General features: G+C 27.7%; 2 protein-coding genes across 5 annotated transcripts in view; one reads left to right on the top strand and one right to left on the bottom strand.

Annotated features, from left to right (window-relative positions):
• The window catches only part of LOC108560592 (transient receptor potential cation channel trpm), an 85,351-nt gene that overhangs the window by 54,373 nt on the left and 10,164 nt on the right, over positions 1 to 20,814 (bottom strand). For 3 of the 4 annotated variants that reach the window (XM_017918220.1, XM_017918218.1, XM_017918219.1), the window contains exons 2-3: positions 7,444 to 7,540; positions 6,967 to 7,023 (exon numbers count right to left, since the gene is read on the bottom strand). In XM_017918220.1, the coding sequence (XP_017773709.1) occupies positions 6,967 to 7,023; positions 7,444 to 7,470 (84 nt within the window). In that variant the 5' untranslated portion in view covers positions 7,471 to 7,540. The remainder of the gene's footprint in view (positions 1 to 6,966; positions 7,024 to 7,443; positions 7,541 to 20,814) is intronic. The other variant, XM_017918223.1, reaches the window with a different exon arrangement.
• Positions 14,890 to 15,420, top strand: LOC108560589. The gene has a single exon (XM_017918212.1). It carries the CDS (start codon positions 14,890 to 14,892, stop codon positions 15,418 to 15,420), a length of 531 nt encoding a protein of 176 aa, XP_017773701.1.

Raw genomic sequence — 20,814 nt, 5'->3', positions numbered from 1 at the left:
ACGACCATATTCGCATAGCGTACAACAAATTATTAATGTACCTTAACTAAACGCTAACTATATTTAATTGCGACGTTGAAACTATCAAAATAAACAAGTAGATTGAAATTTCTTCCCGCTATTTACTTTCGTTAGGAAATCAATTAAGTGGCGTCGATTTACTTGGTTAACGTGGCTGCAAAATGTACCTTGATCAAACACCAAATTAATTCCTTAATTAAAACGGTGATCATGTGCAAGCACGGGTTGAGGTTAATTAGATGTTCCTCGTCGTTCCCTATTCGTGTCTCCACCGAAGAAACTGTACAACATCTCAAATTGTGGGGAAGGAAGGAAAACGTAGTAATAAAATAAGAGGACGGGACAATTTAATAATAACATAATTTTCTCCATAAGCCATGAGAGTGCTGCGACCAAGAAGGCGCACGGACTACCAAAAAATGCTCAAATCGTATCTAAACCACTCAGCCTCGAGGGAGTGTCCTGCCACAGTATCTCGTGCAACAAATAAGGGACGTTTTTCGTTATAAGCTGCTTGATAATCGCATAACGTAATACAGCTTTTTACTTCTTCCTCGTAAATTATGTCTCGAACCAACAATATTTTAAAGAAGTTATATGAATATTTAGAACTTAAAGAAATAATTTATATTAAAAAAAATAATAAAAATTAATCGCTTATGAACCATGAACATTGTAAAAATATATGTTGTTAGCATCATTATCATTTCTTACATTGCCGATAATTGCTTAATTTCTCGACAACCATAAATTAAATAATCTAAGAAAAAAATAACAAAACTATGACGTCTCCTATCAAATTTTGAGTAATAATCTACAATTATTACCGATTTTTTTGGTTTTCAGATAAAAATTCATGATTACATACGAAGGAGTCTTCAATTCAGTCTACTTTGATATAACTAATTTTACGTAATGACTGAAAAAATGATGATATCTTACGTTTTCATATTTTATTTAATAACTAAGTAACTAATTATATTATCAAAGATTCACACTTATTTTTGAAACTGATACTGAAGATAACATAGGGCTATTACACTTCTAGAAAAAAAGTTGTTTAAGATATTATAGAAATTCTTAACGAAAATGCTGTTGAGTCTTGAATGCCTTGAACTAATTTATGTCTGTCTGAAGGTTCTACAAAAAAAATCTATTGGAGTGAAGAGAAAGCAGTAATTGCTTTACAAGATAAAAAATGTAGGAGACTTATACTCATATTGCCATAGAGATCTTCACTTCAGATTATATTTTTTTTTTACTAAAACTTTATAAATAATACAAGATTATTGCTTTATATAATAAATAAACAATATTTATTATAACAGTCGCATATTAACAAATATAAATTTAAAACATTTATATAATCTATAGACATAGGTCTTTCTTTATATATTTCCTTTGATACTATAAAATTATAATACAGAGGAACCACGCTTAACGAGTTTAATTCGTTCCAAAACTTTTACTCGTAAAGTGAAACATATTCAAAATACACATAATATCATTTTTCTTACAATTCATTTTGCTCGTTAAACGAGGTTCCACTGTACACTGAAAAAATCAATGAAACGTTTTCCTTTTTATAAATATATTTCTCATTATTACATGAAGCGACTTAATTAATTGGAAAGATCAACTAGGAAATTATCGTCAAAATTGAAATAAATAAATTAATAAAAAATAATAACAAGATAGTTAATTAAATAGAAACAAAGTGACTTTAGTATAGAATTGTAAAATATTTATATTAAAAATATTAATTGCTTCTGCAAAATTCCTGTTTATTAAATTCAGTATTGTTTAATCATGCCGCGTTTCCGTATAAAATTGTTCTCATTTTCAATTTAATATTTAATTGCATTGTATACCGTAAAGTAAACTCATTAATTAATTAATTTGAAACACAGGTAGAGCGTAATTGTATTATCCGGTTTTTAACACAACAGGCACAAATATGAAATTTCAAAGAGATTTTTAACAGGACGGAAAAAATATATTTACATAATTAGTTATATTTCTCAACATTCGAAAATTATCTATCAAAAACATACTTTTATCAATAAGACACAAAATGACAAAACATAGAAATAAACAGTTGTAAAATAGCCGTAAAGTAAAGAGAGAACAAATGTTTTTGTTAAAACCATTTGTTTCTTGAAAACACTGTCTTAATATGTTATATACTGTTTGAAACCGGACTAATTGAGCAATTAAATACATACAAAAATAAACCGCACAAGAAGAGATTTTTTGTTTCAAACCGGACTATATGAATCCGGACTAATAATTTCAATTCTCGATATTAGTTTATAAATAATCTTGTTTTAATAATGATTTGTATGCAAACACAAGCTGCATATGTAGGAAATTATGTCAACATATTGAAATAAGTTTGCACTAGGAACAAGTGTCGCATACAAAGTAAAATGGCGTCTTGGCAATTACCGTTTGAGTAAAGTAAGTGGATTCTTAAGTGCCACTGGAAAGCAGGGAATGCCACGTATTAACAGCAGCATTACTAACAAGAATTATCAAAGTTTACATGCTTCGGATTATTCAATTCCATTAGCATCGCACGAATTAATAACAATACTAATAACAACAATATTCACTCTGGCTTCCACGAAAATAAATATATATATTACAATAATTCTGGGAATTTCGAATTGTAGATCAATACGGCTACGAAATAATATTCTATACATTCACGTCGACGTTATTTAGTATTTGCGTCTGTACTATACATCATACGCGAATCCCATTTCGTCGCAATAAATTTCCCTCGCTTTGCGTTAATAATATTCCTTTTCGCAGCCAAATCCCCTTTGCATTTTTTTTAAAGTCGCCTGAAGATGAAGGGCCGATATTAAATGGAATTTCCCTGGGTGGATAAATCGTATAATGGTGACCCAAAGTTTCTACAAATTCAAATACAAGTCTATTTATAGTGCACAACTTTTTAAACGCATCTCAAAACAAATCATAAAAATACATCATATAATTTAGAAAACTGTAGAAGTTTTAATATTTTCATCTGTTGTCTATAAAAATATTTAAACTCAAGAGTAGATTTAAAAAAAACTTAAATTAATTATTCATTTCTTTCATTGAAATAATGATTTTGACTTTAAATCAATCCATAAGACGCCTTAATTTAAGTATACTTAACTTAAGACGACTTAATTTAAGTATACTTAACTTAAGATGACTTAATTTAAGTATACTTAACTTAATACGACTTAATTTAAGTATACTTAACTTAAGCCGACTTAATTTAAGTAAACTTAACTTAAGACGACTTAATTTAAGTATACTTAACTTAAGACGACTTAATTTAAGTATACATAACTTAAGACGACTTAATTTAAGTATACATAACTTAAGACGACTTAATTTAAGTAAAATTATCTTGAGACAACTTAAATTAAATAATTTTGGAATAAGACACCTTATTTTTCGCAAAAAAATTAATATAGATTTTTTTTATATTTTACAAAATCTGAAAGCTTCCCTTAATACGTGCAAAGATAAAGATCACGTATAAAAGATTTATCATAGGACGCCTTGATTTAAATATACTTAATATAAGACGCCTTAATTTAAGTATACTTTACATAAGACGCCATAATTTAAATATACTTAACTTAATACAACTTAATTTAAGTATACTTAACTTAAGACGACTTAATTTAAGTCTACTTAACTTAAGACGACTTAATTTAAGTATACTTAACTTAAGACGACTTAATATAAGTATACTTAACTTAAGACGACGTAATTTAAATATACATAACTTAAGCCGACTTAATTTAAGTAAAATTATCTTGAGACGACTTAATTAAATAGTCTTGGACACCTTATTTTTCGCAAACAATTTTAATATTGATTTTTTTTTATATTTTACAAAATCTGAAAGCTTGTAGAGATATATAAAAAGACTTATAATAGGATGCCTTGATTTAAGTATACTTAATATAAGACGTCTTAATTTAAGTATACTTTACACAAGACGCCTTAATTTAAGTATACTTAACTTAATACAACTTAATTTAACTATACTTAACTTAAGACGACTTAATTTAAGTATTCTTAACTTAAGACGACTTAATTTAAGTATACTTAACTTAAAACGACTTAATTTAAGTATACTTAACTTAAGATGACTTAATTTAAGTATACTTAACTTAATATGACTTAACTTAAGACGACTTAATATAAGTACACTTAACTTAAGACGACTTAATTTAAGTATTATTAACTTAAGACGACTTAATTTAAGTATACTTAACTTAAGACGACTTAATTTAAGTATACTTAACTTAAGACGACTTAATTTAAGTAAAATTATTATTTTATTATATTAGTCTTGGAATAAGACACCTTATTTTTCGCAAACAAATTTTAATATAGATTTTTTTTTATATTTTACAAAATCTGAAAGCTTCCCTTAATACGTGCAGAAATAAAGATCACGTATAAAAAGAGATAATGGTGAAAGATCAATTTATTTTGGAATGCGAAAATCAATACGGTTTCATTGAAGAAAAGAGATATAAATCTGTGAAAGGATTTACTGCTAGTTAATCCTCGTGACCTTATCCGATTTACACTCGAACTACTCCCTAATTGAATATTTTATGAAGCGCTTTATTTTATGTAGAATTTACTATTTTTTTGCTACTACTATTTCTTTCTTTAGGAAAACGTTGGATTAACATTAGATATTAACGATTGATTTTCTGTAGAATTGCTAGCTCCTCACCGGATTGCCAATTAAGCGCACTCCTCGCATACGAATGTGATATACACTGCACGGAATTACAATTTACGATGAAAAGATACTAAATTTGAATACTGTCAATATTGATTCATAAATGAAAATATGCTATAGTCAAGATCATTTTCTATTCACATAATTTCGTGAGTAATTGAATAACGCTTGCATTATTAATGATAAAAACAATAAAGTGCAAATATCAAGGAAAAAATAACACGCGCATGTTGAAATTTCAATATTCCCTGCATTGAGAACAAAAAATATATATAAATTCATTCGCGCTGACCGTGATTCGAGGCCCGAGGGTTGTGGAATGGAAATCAATTGCGTTGGGTGCCCGAGGGATGTTACACGAATTCACCCTGCATGTGCATTCATTAATTGAAGAGTAAATAAAATGTAGTGCTCTTTCCAACAGGTAGAAATTTCTGGTTTCGGTCACATTCCCAGAAAAAGCGATGTGAAAAATAATTTATGAAGCATTCTTCAAAATAAAAAATATTGCGTATAATCATGGCTATTTGTTTTTATTTTCGTAAACCATAAATGAACAATTTTTTTGTATTAAATCAAAGTCAGGTCGAAAACTGTGTTAAATGATTACGAATAAAAATCGACTTAAGAATTGGTTAATAAAATTTAGATAAATTATAATACAGTGTAACCTCGCAACGTTTCGCATAACGGGTGAGAAGAGATGACCCGGATTGTGCGCCTGCTGCATCATTTTTAAAACTTGTGTACATGTATGTGTATTTTTGAATACAAGTATTTTTCACTATACGAGTAAAAATTCGGAAATTTTGAAACGGATTAAATTCGTTAAGCGAGGTTCCACTGTACTTTAATTATGTAATTCTATAACTTCAAATTCAATATACATCAATACTTCGCGTAGTGTTGGTAATCAGTTTTGCACTGTTTGAAACCGTACTAATTGATGACTTTAAAATCGAATAAAAATAAACAACACAAAGACTTCAAAACGATAGTTTATTTATAAAAAATGTTTAAGAATTTTGTTTTATTTTGCTCAATTTCGTTTGTTTTGAAATTTTATAAACATACTATAGTGAATTTAATGAATTTAGATATATGACACCAGGTTAGAGTCATTAAGGTAAACATATGATTGATGTGTGTTTAAATTCTCACTGAAACATAATATCAGACAATTAATTGTAACTTTAACTCGTATATCATAAAGTCGTCTACTCATTATGAAATATCAAGTAACTAGACATTACTATTTCACATTTGTTTATTTAATTATAAATAAAAAACTAAAAAAAATGCAAATATTCTGATTTGTATAGCAATATTTTCTTTAAAACAGTTGAATTTCGTATAAACTAAGTAATTACAAATTAAATTAAATCATGCCTTTCTTCTAATACCATATTACTTTTATAATATATGTATTTAGAATTTGCGCTTCACAAGTATAATGATTTATTCACAACTAGTCAAATATGATTTACTTGGTAAATATTGCGTAATAAGTTTTAGAAACATAAAAAGTTCACAATAAATTAGTTCATTATAAATAAGATCCATATAAATCTGTGTTACTTTCCAAATATTATTACTTTTGTTTATTAGTACTTATATAAGTACTTGTAAAAATTACTTAACAAGTATTTCTTCCTTTATTAATACAAAACCAACGATTAGGAATTACTTTATTTTTTTTATGCTGACTGAAAGTATGTTTTCTATAGAAGCTTTTCAGAATATATCAAAGGCAGAGTAAAATTACCAAACAAAAGTTAGAAAATGTGTATGAAAGCAATAATAATTAATGGTTAGCACTTTGTCAAGCAAAATATTACTTTAAAGTTGAAAATATAATAGAAATAATATAATATTTTAACGTTTATTTTTATTTCTTTCAATAAAAATAATAAATATATATCAAATTTAGGTATACTTTTAGTAGTAATATTTCTTACAAACGCAATTTGAGAAAAAATGAATTTAGATCAATTAAAACTATGAGAATTTCTATAAATAATGTAAATAAATATTAAATAAAATAAACAAAATGTTAAATTTAAAATTATCTTTAGTTGTAAAGAAAACGGAATTGATACAAGATTTGTTACAAGAAACAAATAATGTTAGATATAAAATGCATAGCAAACTAAATGAAAATGTCACTATACCAATGTGTCTTTAGGTCCAGGATCATCAACAGTTTGATTATATAATGAATCACTCTCCTTAAACAATATAAACAAAATACATAGACAACTAAATAAATTTGTTTTATAATTAATAATTAATTTAAAATATTGTTTTTTTGTTATGATGTGTTCAATATTAGAAATGAATAATTATTAAATAAGGAAAAAAAAATTCCATGTTATTGATGAAAAAAATAGGAATAAAGTGAAAATATTTTACAATTTTTGTAATAAATTATGTAATTTAAAAACAAAATATAATAATAACTTGTAACATGCTAAAATGCATTATAATCTAAATACACGAAAACTGGTTTTCGATTTAAATTTAGTTTACTTGCTTGTAACATGAAAATCTTAAAATAAGTCGAAGGAAACTGTTAAATTCCTTCGAGTATAATAGAATGAAGGTCGTTTACCAAAAAAAACAAAATAAAACAATATAATTGTACTTACTGCTTTGGTATGGGATTTTGACTTCATGCTGGCTACGAGTGATTTCGCTGGACACCGTTTCTATCATTGTTTCATAGACCACCATGAGAATGTGGCTCTGCAAAGAGGAAAAACGGTGAGAGAATGATCAGACTGCACACACTCTGGCATTCGCGAAATTAACACGACATTTAGCAGCAGACTTGAGTCAATAAGTGAGTGCTAATTCGGACGGACAAAGAGCACTCATTCACGGCAACATGGGACAGGTTTTGATGGAGGGAACAAATACTTATACATACATTCAAAAATTATAGAATGAGAAGAGGAATTGTTGTGTGTGTGGAGATGGCTTCAGTGAAATCCCAAATACTTAAATATTCCTTTCGTTTGGAATGACAAACAGACAACAAAACATTTCGCAGAAATATGGAAATTTTATGCATTCAAATATATAAAAAGCAACAAAATAAGTAGCATAACTGAACAACAACTAGGAACTTTGATTAAGATCTCTCAGGTAGCAATAAATCTGCATTCATTAAATCATTGGATTAACTGAGCACAACAATAATAACTCAATTAAAAAACGTGGATAGCGTTATGCAATTAGTTTGTTGGATGATTATATTGAACTTGTCAATAGCAGAAATATATTCTTTGGATAATTAAGTGTGAGCATTTCTCCTTACGTCAGTTCTGTTAATGCTAACGGTAATTGTTTGCTGTTGTGGGGAATGTGCGGATTAGAATCTCGAGGTGATCCATCAGGATGCTGGATGAGGCGGGATTTCGAGTGAGAAGATATACTCGGATAAATGCCGCTCCTTCGGTGTAGATTCGATGCAATGAGGTCGACTGGATGAGTTCAGTTGACATCCGTAGGTCAAGAATTACAGATAAGACGGGTTTAAGAGGCGTTGGATTTGTGTCGGGTCACGGAACCCCCGACGAATATTACGACATCAACTTGGAAAATGATTCATCGCATTTAATTATAAAAAGTTTTTTTTTCTTCAAAGATTTACTTTTTAATTAACTATAAGAAATTGTAAACTTTTTATCTATAGTATTTTTTTATTTAATTATTTATTATAATATAATGGTGCATTCACACAACGATTAAAAAATGAAGTTACTTATATTGTAGTAAGAGATGCGCGCGCATCTTCATTGATTATGACAAGTGACATTATTATCTGTCAGGTATACCAACAACAAGAATCCGATGAACTGACACAAAATATTGTTACAATTAGTACATAGTAGTAGGATATGCGCGTATCTTCATTAATTATTATTAGAAGAGACAATATTATTTGTAAAATTGACAGTTAATTGACCGATTCAATAGAAAATATTATACATTATTGTTGGTACATCTGTCAATCATTTATGTATTTGAATCCATCATAATTATAACTTATTTATTATTTAACTTTGGACAATAAATCTTGTAATAAAAATAATTACATTGATAAATACTAAATATGAATTTAAATTAAAAACAAAATAATTTATTGTTCAATTAAAATAGATTAGATTATCATAATTTATTGTAATTAAAAATTTAATTAATGGAATTTATTTATTATATTGAAATATTGATAATTAATTACAGTAATTATAATTAAAATAAATATGCAATTTCTCTCAAAGTAAACTAAATTTCTCCATTGAACTCAATGCTATAATTATGTAAACTGACCTTTATAGTTTTATTCCTACTAAATAATCTATAATAGTTACATTATTTAAATAACTATAATTATCATGACATACAACTAATTTGGTTTAAAATATATAATCAATGTTACAACATGCAAACTTTTTAGCAAAACTATTCCATGCAAATGAAGAATATTATTCAAAATTACTGAACTAATCAATACAAATAATAACTTATAGTATATAAGAATAATTCCAATAATTAATAATAATTTGCAATTTTCCCGAACTACAGGGTGTCCCAAAATTAACGCAAGATTTGAATTTGCCGCCCTTTTTGCAGTAAAGTGTCAAATTGTTTTTTTGGATTTCCACTTTAATGCAAAAATGGCGGCAAATTCAAATCTTGCGTTAATTTTGGGACACCCTTTATTTTAAACCGGACTAATGAAGTAACTATATAAAATAGAAATAAAGAAGAAATTTGACTCTATAAAGCAAAAAAACGATGATTTATGTTTACAAAATAATTTTGTGTACTAATTTTAAAAGCCTGCTTTTAGTGAATTATTATAAACTTTCCGCATTGGATTTGCTTATATTTAATTTCAGTTTTTTTTTGAAAGTTTGACTAAGAATTAGTTACAATTCTAAATCTACTGTTGTTGTAACAAAACTTGGATTTTCTTTTGAGTCATAACGTTGTTTTCGCATGCGAAACATTACAAACTCAGGTAATGTTTCAAATTCGAATTAAGTTTTCGTAGCGTGATCAAAATGGCAATTGTTTGTTTATAAAAGTATTTTAACAAGAAAACAAAAAAAAAAGTGAAATCATTACACTTGCAAAGCGATATTGCTTTTATTCATTGTTTATAATGAATTAATCAATGGAAATATTCGATACGTTGAACTGGAAGATTTATTGTTTGCTGAGAACATTTTAAATACAAATAAGATACGAACGCAGCAAATAATCATATAGGAAAACTTTCATTTGCGCAACTTCTTACACATTTATTAATACATCATGTATCTATTATTATTATCATCTGATATACTTTTTTATCATTTTAGTACAATTATTGTGTATTTAATTAGATTGTAATAACACAAATCTTTATAAGAAAAACAATAATCTGGCCAATAAATAATTATTAGTTATTTAAATGATTAGCGCAATCGAACATTCTTAGTCTAAAGCACTAAAAGAAATAGCAATTCGACTTTGAATATATTGGTATCAATGTTAACTGAGGAAGCGCTAAACGAGATTTTTTTTCTGTATTATAAATATTTTATAAAATACTTAATATAGGACGATGCTTGCTGGTTGTGTATGTCAATTGTGAAATGTTTGCACCGAATAGAGGCAATCATTATTGATTTCCCCTATGAAAGGAAAAGGAGATTACAGTATGCAAGGCTTAAACTTCCAAACTATTGCAGTTTATTGATTAACTTCTAATTGGCGTGTTCCATAATGCAAACGTGTTATCGTTAATACTATCCGAAATACACAATATATCAGGCAAAACGTATTTTGCACAGAACGTAATTAGAATGCATAAAATGCATGGTAAACCTCCAAAACCGCATAAATAACCATTAGTATTTATAACCAGGGTTCATTCATAATCCATATGTACTATGTATATTGACTAATTCCAATAATTAAATTTGAACAATTAGATTAGTATAGTTTACGATTATAAAGCATACGAATTACAAAAAAAAAACTTTAGACTCTGCATCAGTTTATAAAACCAATTTTCTTTAAGGATTTTTTAAAAATATTTTTATAAAAAAAAGAATTCTGCACAAATAATCATAATGATTTATTTCAAGTAAAAGCTTGAAATTTGATACAAATACCTTGATAAGTATCAAGTAATAAATTTTCACATTGCTTTTAAAATCTATATATTTTCAATTAATATTTTCATTTGGAGAATCGATCACATATCATCAAACTGATCACAAATTAATACTTGTAAAGTAAATCGAGCAAAACATTTTCTCATTGCTTTTTTATATATATATACACAAATCCTCACAATGATTGTGGGATTGACAACTGAAAACTTGAAATTTAATAAAATAACACCTTGTCAAGTATCAAGTAATAACTGCTACTCTCTACCAAGGAAGAAGATCATAGGAGAAAGGAGAGAGAAAACGAAGAAAACAGCAGTGGAAGCCATCACTGATTTAGCCTAACAGGTGAGACAATCAACATTTCAGAGCAGTATCAACAAATAGGACCTGAATGCTGACGAAGAAGAGGGGAGGTTTTTAGTGGGTAAAAATCCTACAATACCACGAATCCACCATGGTCCCTATGCAAGGTTTTCCGTGTAATACATTTTCTCATTTGTTTCCCTAATCTCAAATTAATACTTGTCAAGTATCTCTTCATCCCGAAACGAATCAATTAAACTATTCATCAAGTAATACTTGACAAGTATTTATTAAAATTCATTATACCACTCACTCAAAGATAAATAAATTTATAATTTTACCACAAATATAAAAATACACAAAATTTAAGTAAATGTAACTTATTTACATGTATGAATGCATTATACTGTTATTCTTAATTATCATCTAATATTTTGTTTTTATAAAAATTCTGTAAGTAAATATCAAATACATTAATTATAATATCAATAAATGTATTTTACATCAAACATTCGTCTTCATTTATCTGAATTGTATTATACTTATTTCTTGTTATTTAACTTTAATGTATTAATACCAATTATGTAATGAAATTTAAAAGTATTTAAGCTAAATAACTGATATGAATCGAAAAAAGTTTAATTGATTATATTAAAAATGTTAATTTATGAATTATTAAAATGCATTATGCAAATATTATAGGACAAATAACTATGAGTAATAATAGAAGTAAATAAATCATAACTGTGACAATCGTTATTCATTCTGATTAAACGAAGTGCTTTTCGAAATTGAATGAGATTAAATTGCTGCGTGTTATGTTGATTTGTAGTTGGCGTAACATTGTAAGTGGCCCGACTGACATTGGCCGGAAGTTCGGATGGATTAGAGACGTGTTTATGCTAGGTTGACAAAACCGCTTCTCCTTGAGACCCCGTCCACATGGCAATGAGTATATCTATACATATATCTATACATATATGCCTCCACCACAAAATTTAACCTTTCACCACAGAAAATTCCAAACATTCCAAGTCCATATAATAGAGAATTCATTTATCAGTTCTTCTTAAATTTCATGCAATTTACTATTTCTATTATAATACTCGGTCCTCTTTTGATGCGTACTCTTTTTTATGCGGTTTTGAATAACTATTTATAACTATTTTAGGCCATTTTGACACGTTTTGACACCATTTCATCGAAAAAGATGATAATTCTGAACGAGCATTCAAGTTTCAACGCAATCTTCAGAATTGTACAATTTCTGGATATCAGGAATTGTACAAAAAATAGCAAAGTCATATAGCGACGATAATTCTAAAGAAAAAAAAGTGAAGAAAGATTAACTTTCATAAAAAAATTCTGTATTTTTTTTTGTAAAATTTTTCCGTATAAATTTAGAAGGAATATGTTAAGATTATATTTTTCTGAAATTTAATAAACTTGTCTATGATTGTTAACGTTTTTATAAAATTATGAATAAACATTTCAGAAAGAAAATATGGTAAGACTAATTATTTTTCTGAAATTTAATAAACCCTTTTTTATGCGATTTTCGGTATATTGTAACTTATTGATTTAGTTTTATGCGGTTTAAAAAAATTATGGAACGTATCCTTTAATTTTTTACGTGTGTCTAGTTCTTTTTTGTGCGATTTATTTTTATGCGTTTTCCAGTGGAACGTATCTACCGCATAAAAAGAGAACCAAGTGTATTTCAAAACACAACAAAACATATTTGTTTATTTTAAAATATTTTTTATTATTTAACATATTTTTGTAACTTTTTAAAGGATTTAATTAAATTAACTTTAAAAGATTAAACAGATTTATTATTTTGCTTGAAATGCTATAATGATACAATAGAGTAACAAGAATTAAATAAATAAGGATAATTCAAAATTCGAAGTCTCTATTGATATTTCATCATATTTTTTTCTTTAAATACATATATTATCAACAATAACAAACATTATTTATTTTTTGTTACTCGCGCGGTGTCTGTGAGACGCCAAGCCAACCACAACTTTTAAAATTAGATAGGTGAAAAATATACCTTCTTAATACTAACTTACGATTTGTAAAAGCACATCTCGCCACAAAATATTCTTATCAGACCCATAATTATTCTATAATACGATTAATGATGATGTAGTGAAAACAAAATATGTTTGTAGTTATATGTAAATTCATTTGAAAATTTAGATTAAATAAGCAAATTTTGTTCAGCGAAAATACAGTGACAAAAGTGTAAATCAAACATTACAGGAGAAACGACGTTCTCCTGGCGCACATTTTTTATTGTCTTAATCTGACATTGACAGACAGCAACTTGGGAGCTTACAATGCAAATGGCAACTGCTTTTATACGGTAATTGTACTTTATTTCTCTGTTTCCTCCTATGCTGTTACATTCTTTTGATGTTCTTTTGTTATATATTTACATGAAACAAATTTATATAAAGGATTTTCTTCAACAAAACAAAACATTCATATACGTTTAGAAAGGTGATTATTTAAATTATTTAATTTGTAAAATATAAAATTATAATAATAACAATAAATGATTATTTAGAATATTAAAAAAAAAATATTTAGAATAATTTCACTCAATGGAAATTTTTCCTATATGTAAAGTTAAACCAAAAAGTATAATAATGATATAAATAAATATAATAATAAAAGGTATGAAGTTTTCCAAATTTTAAATATTTGTTATTAAGTAATGTTTCCTATGTTCACCTTCATTTAAATAACCCTAACATAGTTTTCTATTATAATTCTTGATAAAATATTGAACCTAAATGTTTATCCATTATAGTAATACAACAACAATGTATATGTACAGTGCATTTATGCTATTATATATGGTAAAAATGCGTATGAATTTCATAATAATTAACAAAATAATAATAATTTTCAATAAAATATAATTAATATATAACATGAATTAAAAATTTGTTAAAATCATTGCATATGACAAACTAGTTGAACCATAGAAAATTCTATGAACATAACTATTATTTTTAATTTATCAAAAAGTTATATAAAAAGTTTTCTTGAACTTTATGAAGATATATCCAATTTATATACAATTAAATGTACAATTTTTTATAAGGTTTTAATGAACTTAAGTACCATTTTTTTATTAAATACAATGAAATTTAGTTGCAGTAACTTGAGAAAATGTACGTCATTGTCTGACAATATGAATATACTATTATAATAAAGAAAACTTTTTTAAATTCCGTATCAATTTTATTATTAATAAGACACTTAAAATGTATAAAATTTTCTTTATTAAAAATTAATTTAGGTTGAAAGATTGCGGTCAATTGCCAAATTTAAAAATTAATTAATATTAATCTTTATTATAAATTATGAATGAGAAAATGTATCCTTTAATTTTCTATTAAAGTTTACTTAAATCGTAAATTATGCATTACATCTTGAAAAGTTTCCCTCGTAAATATCATGGTAGTTGCAACTTCTAAATATGCTAACTAACACATCAGTATAGTGGCTTTACGTGCAGCGGAGACTACTACAACCATTTGCAGGCTGATGTTAAACAATGGAGGACCGAAGTCGAGTAAGAAAAGAGTGCTTGGGGCAATGGCACAATCTGCAATGCTATATGCAGCTCCTGTATGGGAAGAGGCGATGACGGTGAAAAGTTATAGAAGATTGCTTGAAACTGTCCAGCGAAAGTGTGCAATCAGGATATGCATTGCATGGCAAACTTCAGAGAAGGGAGCCTGGACTAGAAGACTCATCCCAGAAATGAAACCATGGATTAATAGAAATCACGGGGAAGTAACATTCCATTTGACACAAGCGCTTTCTGGACACGGATGTTTTAGTAAATATCTTAACTTTATCGCGAAGAAGGAAGACGAGAAGTGCTGGTATTGCGAAGATAATGATAGCCCAGAGCATACGTTATTCAGTTGCTGCAGGTGGGCTGCAAAGAAGCATGTAACTGAAGCAAACCTCGGAGTTGTTCTAACTCCACAGAATTTTGTCAGTAAACTGCTGAAAAGCAGCGACAAATGGAACGTAATTGCAAGGCATGTACTCTATACCAAGGAAGAAGATCAGAGGAGAATGGAGAGAGAAAATGAAGAAAATGGCAGTGGAAGCTAATACTGATTTAGCCTAACAGGTGAGACAATCAATATTTCAGAGCAGGACCTGAATGCTGAAATAAAGAATAGGAGAGGTTTTTAGTGGGTAAGAATCCCATAGTACCACAAATCCACCGTGGTTCCTATGCAAGGTTTTCCTTTCCTCCCAAAAAAAATGCTAACTTTTTATTAAACGCTTCCATAATCAATTATTTAACTTTTCATGTAATCAATCAATGTTATTTCTATAATAAACAGAACATTAATAATACTAATAATACATATTAATACTTAATAATAGACATATGATTAAAAGTCCTTTTTTAACATTGGAATTCTCAATTTGAATTTATTTAATTTTTATATTTGTATGACTTTTCCATCACTAACCTTTTTGTAACTTTCATATGATTCATTATTGTCTTTGTGACTGTTTCAATTAATTATTAAAAATTAAGTTTATTATGAAATAGTTAACTTTTGGTAATAGCATTTACTAACTATGGAACGAATAAAGCCATATATTCTGGTTATACTTAATACGAAACATAGTGAATCGAACCTCTAAATTACCAATCCTGTCGCAATTATCCCCGGTATGCATTATCGTGTACATTTGGCTATACTGAGATTAAAAGCATATTATGATGCAACATGCTATCAGCATGCCTACATAATGCTCAATAACGCAACAATTGTTGATTTTGACATAAAATATATCATGGAATGTTATATACAAACGATGTAATTATTATACATTACATTCATGTAATAGAGATAAGAATCTATTTATTTATGTAAAAACACATGATTACAAATTAATTATATAAATGATAAAAAAATATGTGAGAGTTTCCAATGTGAAATTATGAAGATATAGTGGTAATATGCTTATTTAATTATTAAAAAAGAAGAAATAATAATAAAAAAAAATAAAATCAAGTAAAATTTGTATTTTTAATAATCTAGTTATTACATAACTCTTGTTATTTAATATTTTAATAATGTCTTCGTTTTCTTTGTCTTCGTTATTAACAAGTTTTTCTAAATCTTCCACTGAAAAAACATCTACTTCTATATTCAATAAATTTCTAACATATTCTTCTTCGACATTTTATGTTTGTATGTTATTTTTTTCCTCTAGTATACAACTTCTGGCATTATTTTTCAGGCATTAGCCATAAATTAATTTTTGCAAACTTTAGTTATAACAAAGCTTCGTTATCAGAGATTAATAAAGATGACTGTATAAAAAGTCATTAAGTGTGTTTTTAATTCTTAGATTTCTATATGTAACAAAATGCGTTTCATTATTCGAAAAAATGTTAAACTAAATGTTAAATTAAAAAATAGTTAGTTAACTTAACTACAAACCGAGATACAGTAATCCGAAAGACGAAAATGAGAAACGTAACTAAATAAACAATGTGACGCCATTCCTATAATCAAACTGAACACGTTTTAATTGGTTTCGCATTCGAGCAAACTGGTGAACGCTACATTGAAAATCCGAAGAAGAACAAATGCAGTTCCAAACGCTCGAATTGATCGTGATATGTAATGGAACAGCCTTCGATATTTGAATACATTACCGCACAAATTATGCATGATTTTCATTGACTGCTTATACAAATGAAATTCTCATTGGAACTCAATCCAGAATGCCAGCCAACAGCAAGGTCGCAACTTCAATTAGACGCTTTCTTTTATCTTCCATCCACCGTTTTTTTTTTTCATCTTCTCCCGGTATTTCGATCCATCGATATTTCCATTTGTCTTCGGCGTGGAAAGATTCTCAGAATAATTGATGTCTTTTGATGCACATCAATTAATTACAGAAGGATGATTGCGTTAGCCTCGTGGAACTTTCCGTGAATTGCGTAACCGCTGTGAATGCCATCCCTTGTCCGGCTTCCAGTTTAGAAGTCGGGATAATGAAATCCTTTAAAGTACGACATAATCACTAACTTCACATCCGAAGGACACCTCAATTTTCTTAGTTTGCACTTATTTTTGAAATTATTCCTTGATTCACGCTCGTTTATTCTTGTTTGCTGCACTTGCATAATTCAATATCCGCACTCGACGACAATTTAATTTGTACTATAAAACAGATTAAATTATTTACTATCAATTTATTACATTCATCAAAAAGCTTAGTCATCTCTACGAACACTACCTTGTTTTATTTCTATTGAAGCCAGTACAGAACTAAGCTCACATAGAATAATTAATATTTCTTTCATGTAAATCAGTCAACTGACCTTCGAATTGATCATTCAACTACAGTCGACATATCTGATCATAATACGCAATTCGTTGCAATATCGTTTAAAGAAAATATAAAAATATAGTTGGAATTAATAAATAAATTTATTATTAATACCAAAATTAGATTAGAATACATACAAAAAAGTTGCTTAGAACATTTTGGTACGTATTTAGACTAATCTAAATATATTTTATAAATTGGTTGTTCGGTTTAGTTGAAAGATCCGAATTGTTCGTTAACCGAATATAGATTTAAGAAGCGGTTTAAATTTCATATCACCACTTGAGTTAACTCCCAAAAGTAATATTAATTGGTCGAAAAAATGTACGTTATCCGAATGTGTTTGTTATACGTACATAAAACAAATTGTGAAACTGTTCTTTGTCTGATTTGTACGGAGTCCGAACTGTACGATAATTGTTCACTAAATTTAAGTAATATGATTTAATTCCAATTTTTACATAAAATTACTCATAAACAAAAATAAATGGATAACAAACAAATTAAATAATAGTTCAGTTACATAATCCAATTGTTTGAAATGAAGTTGGAAGCACGGAAATGAATTGAATTGATTCCGGTTTAGTCTTTAATTACTTTTCCTTCCAAATAATGAGTGTGATTAAACATGTTGAATTGGATGAAAAATAAAGTCCGAGAAGGAAATCGATGTTTGTATACCTAGAGTTTTCAATTCCGTACTTCTCTAATTATCGACAAACAAACTGGACCGCAGTATGTTCGAACGTTTTCAAACCTTCTCGGTTTCCGACTGTCAATATTTTCTTCTTTGTCGTTTCGTTTTTTTTTTAATCATCATCCTTTCTACCGATTCTTCCATTCCCATCCGTTGTTTCCAAGAGTTCACAAATAACTTCAATTTACTTTTAATTATATTACAACCGCAATCCAATCTCTATCTCAAACACTGTTATTTACACGACCATAGTTACAGAAAGTTTAAATTGACAATTGTCACTGTTAAAATATTGAATTACATGTGTTTTTTTTGTGTTATTTCTGATCTTTTTTAATATTTGTAGGATACAAAATGTTATTTCAATATTATAATAAATAAAACTCAAATGAACTATCAAAAGCCACTTTTCGTACTTTCCAACTCGCGTGGCGTCTGAGAACGTTTTTAAAGTTAAGGGTGATATTGTGAGTCCCACAGACACCGCGCGAGTTAAGGAAGTCTTCCGTTTAATATAAACCATAGACAGCAATTCCCCGACTTCAAACAAATGGATTTCATTATACTAAATCTAAAAAATAAAATTTATGTGTTTTGCTTTTTTTTTCAATCTCTAAACCATTGTTTACTTAACTGGTAAACAACAACTAAATATCGTCATAAATTAATTATTCTAACAAAAACAAACGATAGCCTTCGTTGTACATTCTAGCAACTTCTTCTGTCTATGTTTACATTTGTTTCTTTAGTATTTTGATTGTTCCCAAAGACATGATGGCCTTCACATTTCATCGAATTATGTCAGAGCAATTGGAAAATAATCTCGTGAGAGGATGCAGTCGGGCAGCGTGCAAGAACACGAACGAAGCTGTTTTGTCTGAACATTGTCTAGACTCTAGACATATTTAGACGTAGTAATTTTAAACCGGAGTAGCAGAACGTTCGGAATGCTTCCATTGCGCGCAATCATATACCATCCAACAAAACAAATTATACAATTGCAAAGATTACAGATTCAATCGTACAGGTAAATAGTGTTATTTGTATCAAATTTATATTTTATTAAGAACAACGTGAAATAATAATAATTAATCTAAAAGTTAAAAAAAAGTTTTTTGGTAATATGACCAGTATAACTAATTTCTAAATAATAGTATTTAGAACACGTTATTTAACATACTATGCTAACTAGCGGCGGATATATCCGCCCAACAAATTAATTCTTAAGGAGATGCCACTAGTCTTTATCAGACGGTGCCGTTATATTGAGGTTATGTATCTTTGTTTTAGATTAAACTTTGACGTTAGTTCGATAGAGGCGCTGCTTGAGTAATCAAATAAAACCACAACATAGCGGTTTAGATTCTGACCTCACACGTCTAAATGCTCTGCAAAGGGTTAACCCCAATAATCATAAATATAATGTGTACACGAGCGAATTGTGCAATTTATAGCGAAAGTTTCTAGTAAAATTGAAATTCGTATATAATACGAAGCAAGAACTTTTCAAGATTTTATTTTTAATTGTATAAATCATGTATTACATTTTCATAACAAATGTTTTTATAAAAATAATAATATTAATTGAAACAGATTCATATAAACAAAAAAAAAAGAAAAAAATAAGATAATAATAAAGAAATAATTAACTGTTAAAAAGTGCTATTCATTAATTAAAAGGAAGAAACAAGAATTAAATAATTTAAAAATTACATAAAAATATTTAAAAAAAACATATATCTTATTTTATTGTATGCTATAAACTTGTTTATCAAATGCAAGTTTAATTGTTTTATTACTGTGAAAATTATCCAATATTCACGATAGACTTGATCTTTTTTTACTTTGATAAAACATGAAATAAATACATAAAACTACATTTTATATTTTTCATTATGTAAAAAAAAACGATGTGTAACAATATAAAAACGTGCATTTTATTATCGTGAAAATGTTCAATCAAAAGTGTACTAGTTGTAGAGGGAGAGAGAGAGTATTAACTAAATATATTTCAAAAAGCTCGCATCAATCATGAAATGCACCTAACTTAATTTATCCAATTTTGCGAGCTCTGTTGAAACAGTAAAGCTATTACATCAAGTTTTATTCACTATGTGCATATTTATTGACATTTCCTGTATTATAATACACAATAAATAATATGTATTTTATAAATTAATTTGCGCTTGTGCATTATTATTTCTATATAGAGAGTAAAAATAAACTATATTAAATAAATATTGGATTTCAAAAAGCTCGCATCAATCATGCAATGTACCTAACTGGATTTGTCCAATTTTACGAGCTCTGTTTATGCGGTAAAGCTATTACAGCACGTTTGATTCGCTATATGCATATTTTTTGGCGTTTCCCGCAGTAAAATATAAATTGAATCCAATATGTGACATCCGTCAATTTTTGGCCAGGTTCAATTTAATTCTCTC

This window comes from Nicrophorus vespilloides, unplaced genomic scaffold, assembly GCF_001412225.1.
Source record: "Nicrophorus vespilloides isolate i.1.1-1 unplaced genomic scaffold, Nicve_v1.0, whole genome shotgun sequence".
Taxonomy (NCBI): Eukaryota; Metazoa; Arthropoda; class Insecta; order Coleoptera; family Silphidae; genus Nicrophorus; species Nicrophorus vespilloides.
This window is presented reverse-complemented; position numbering and strand designations above follow the sequence as displayed.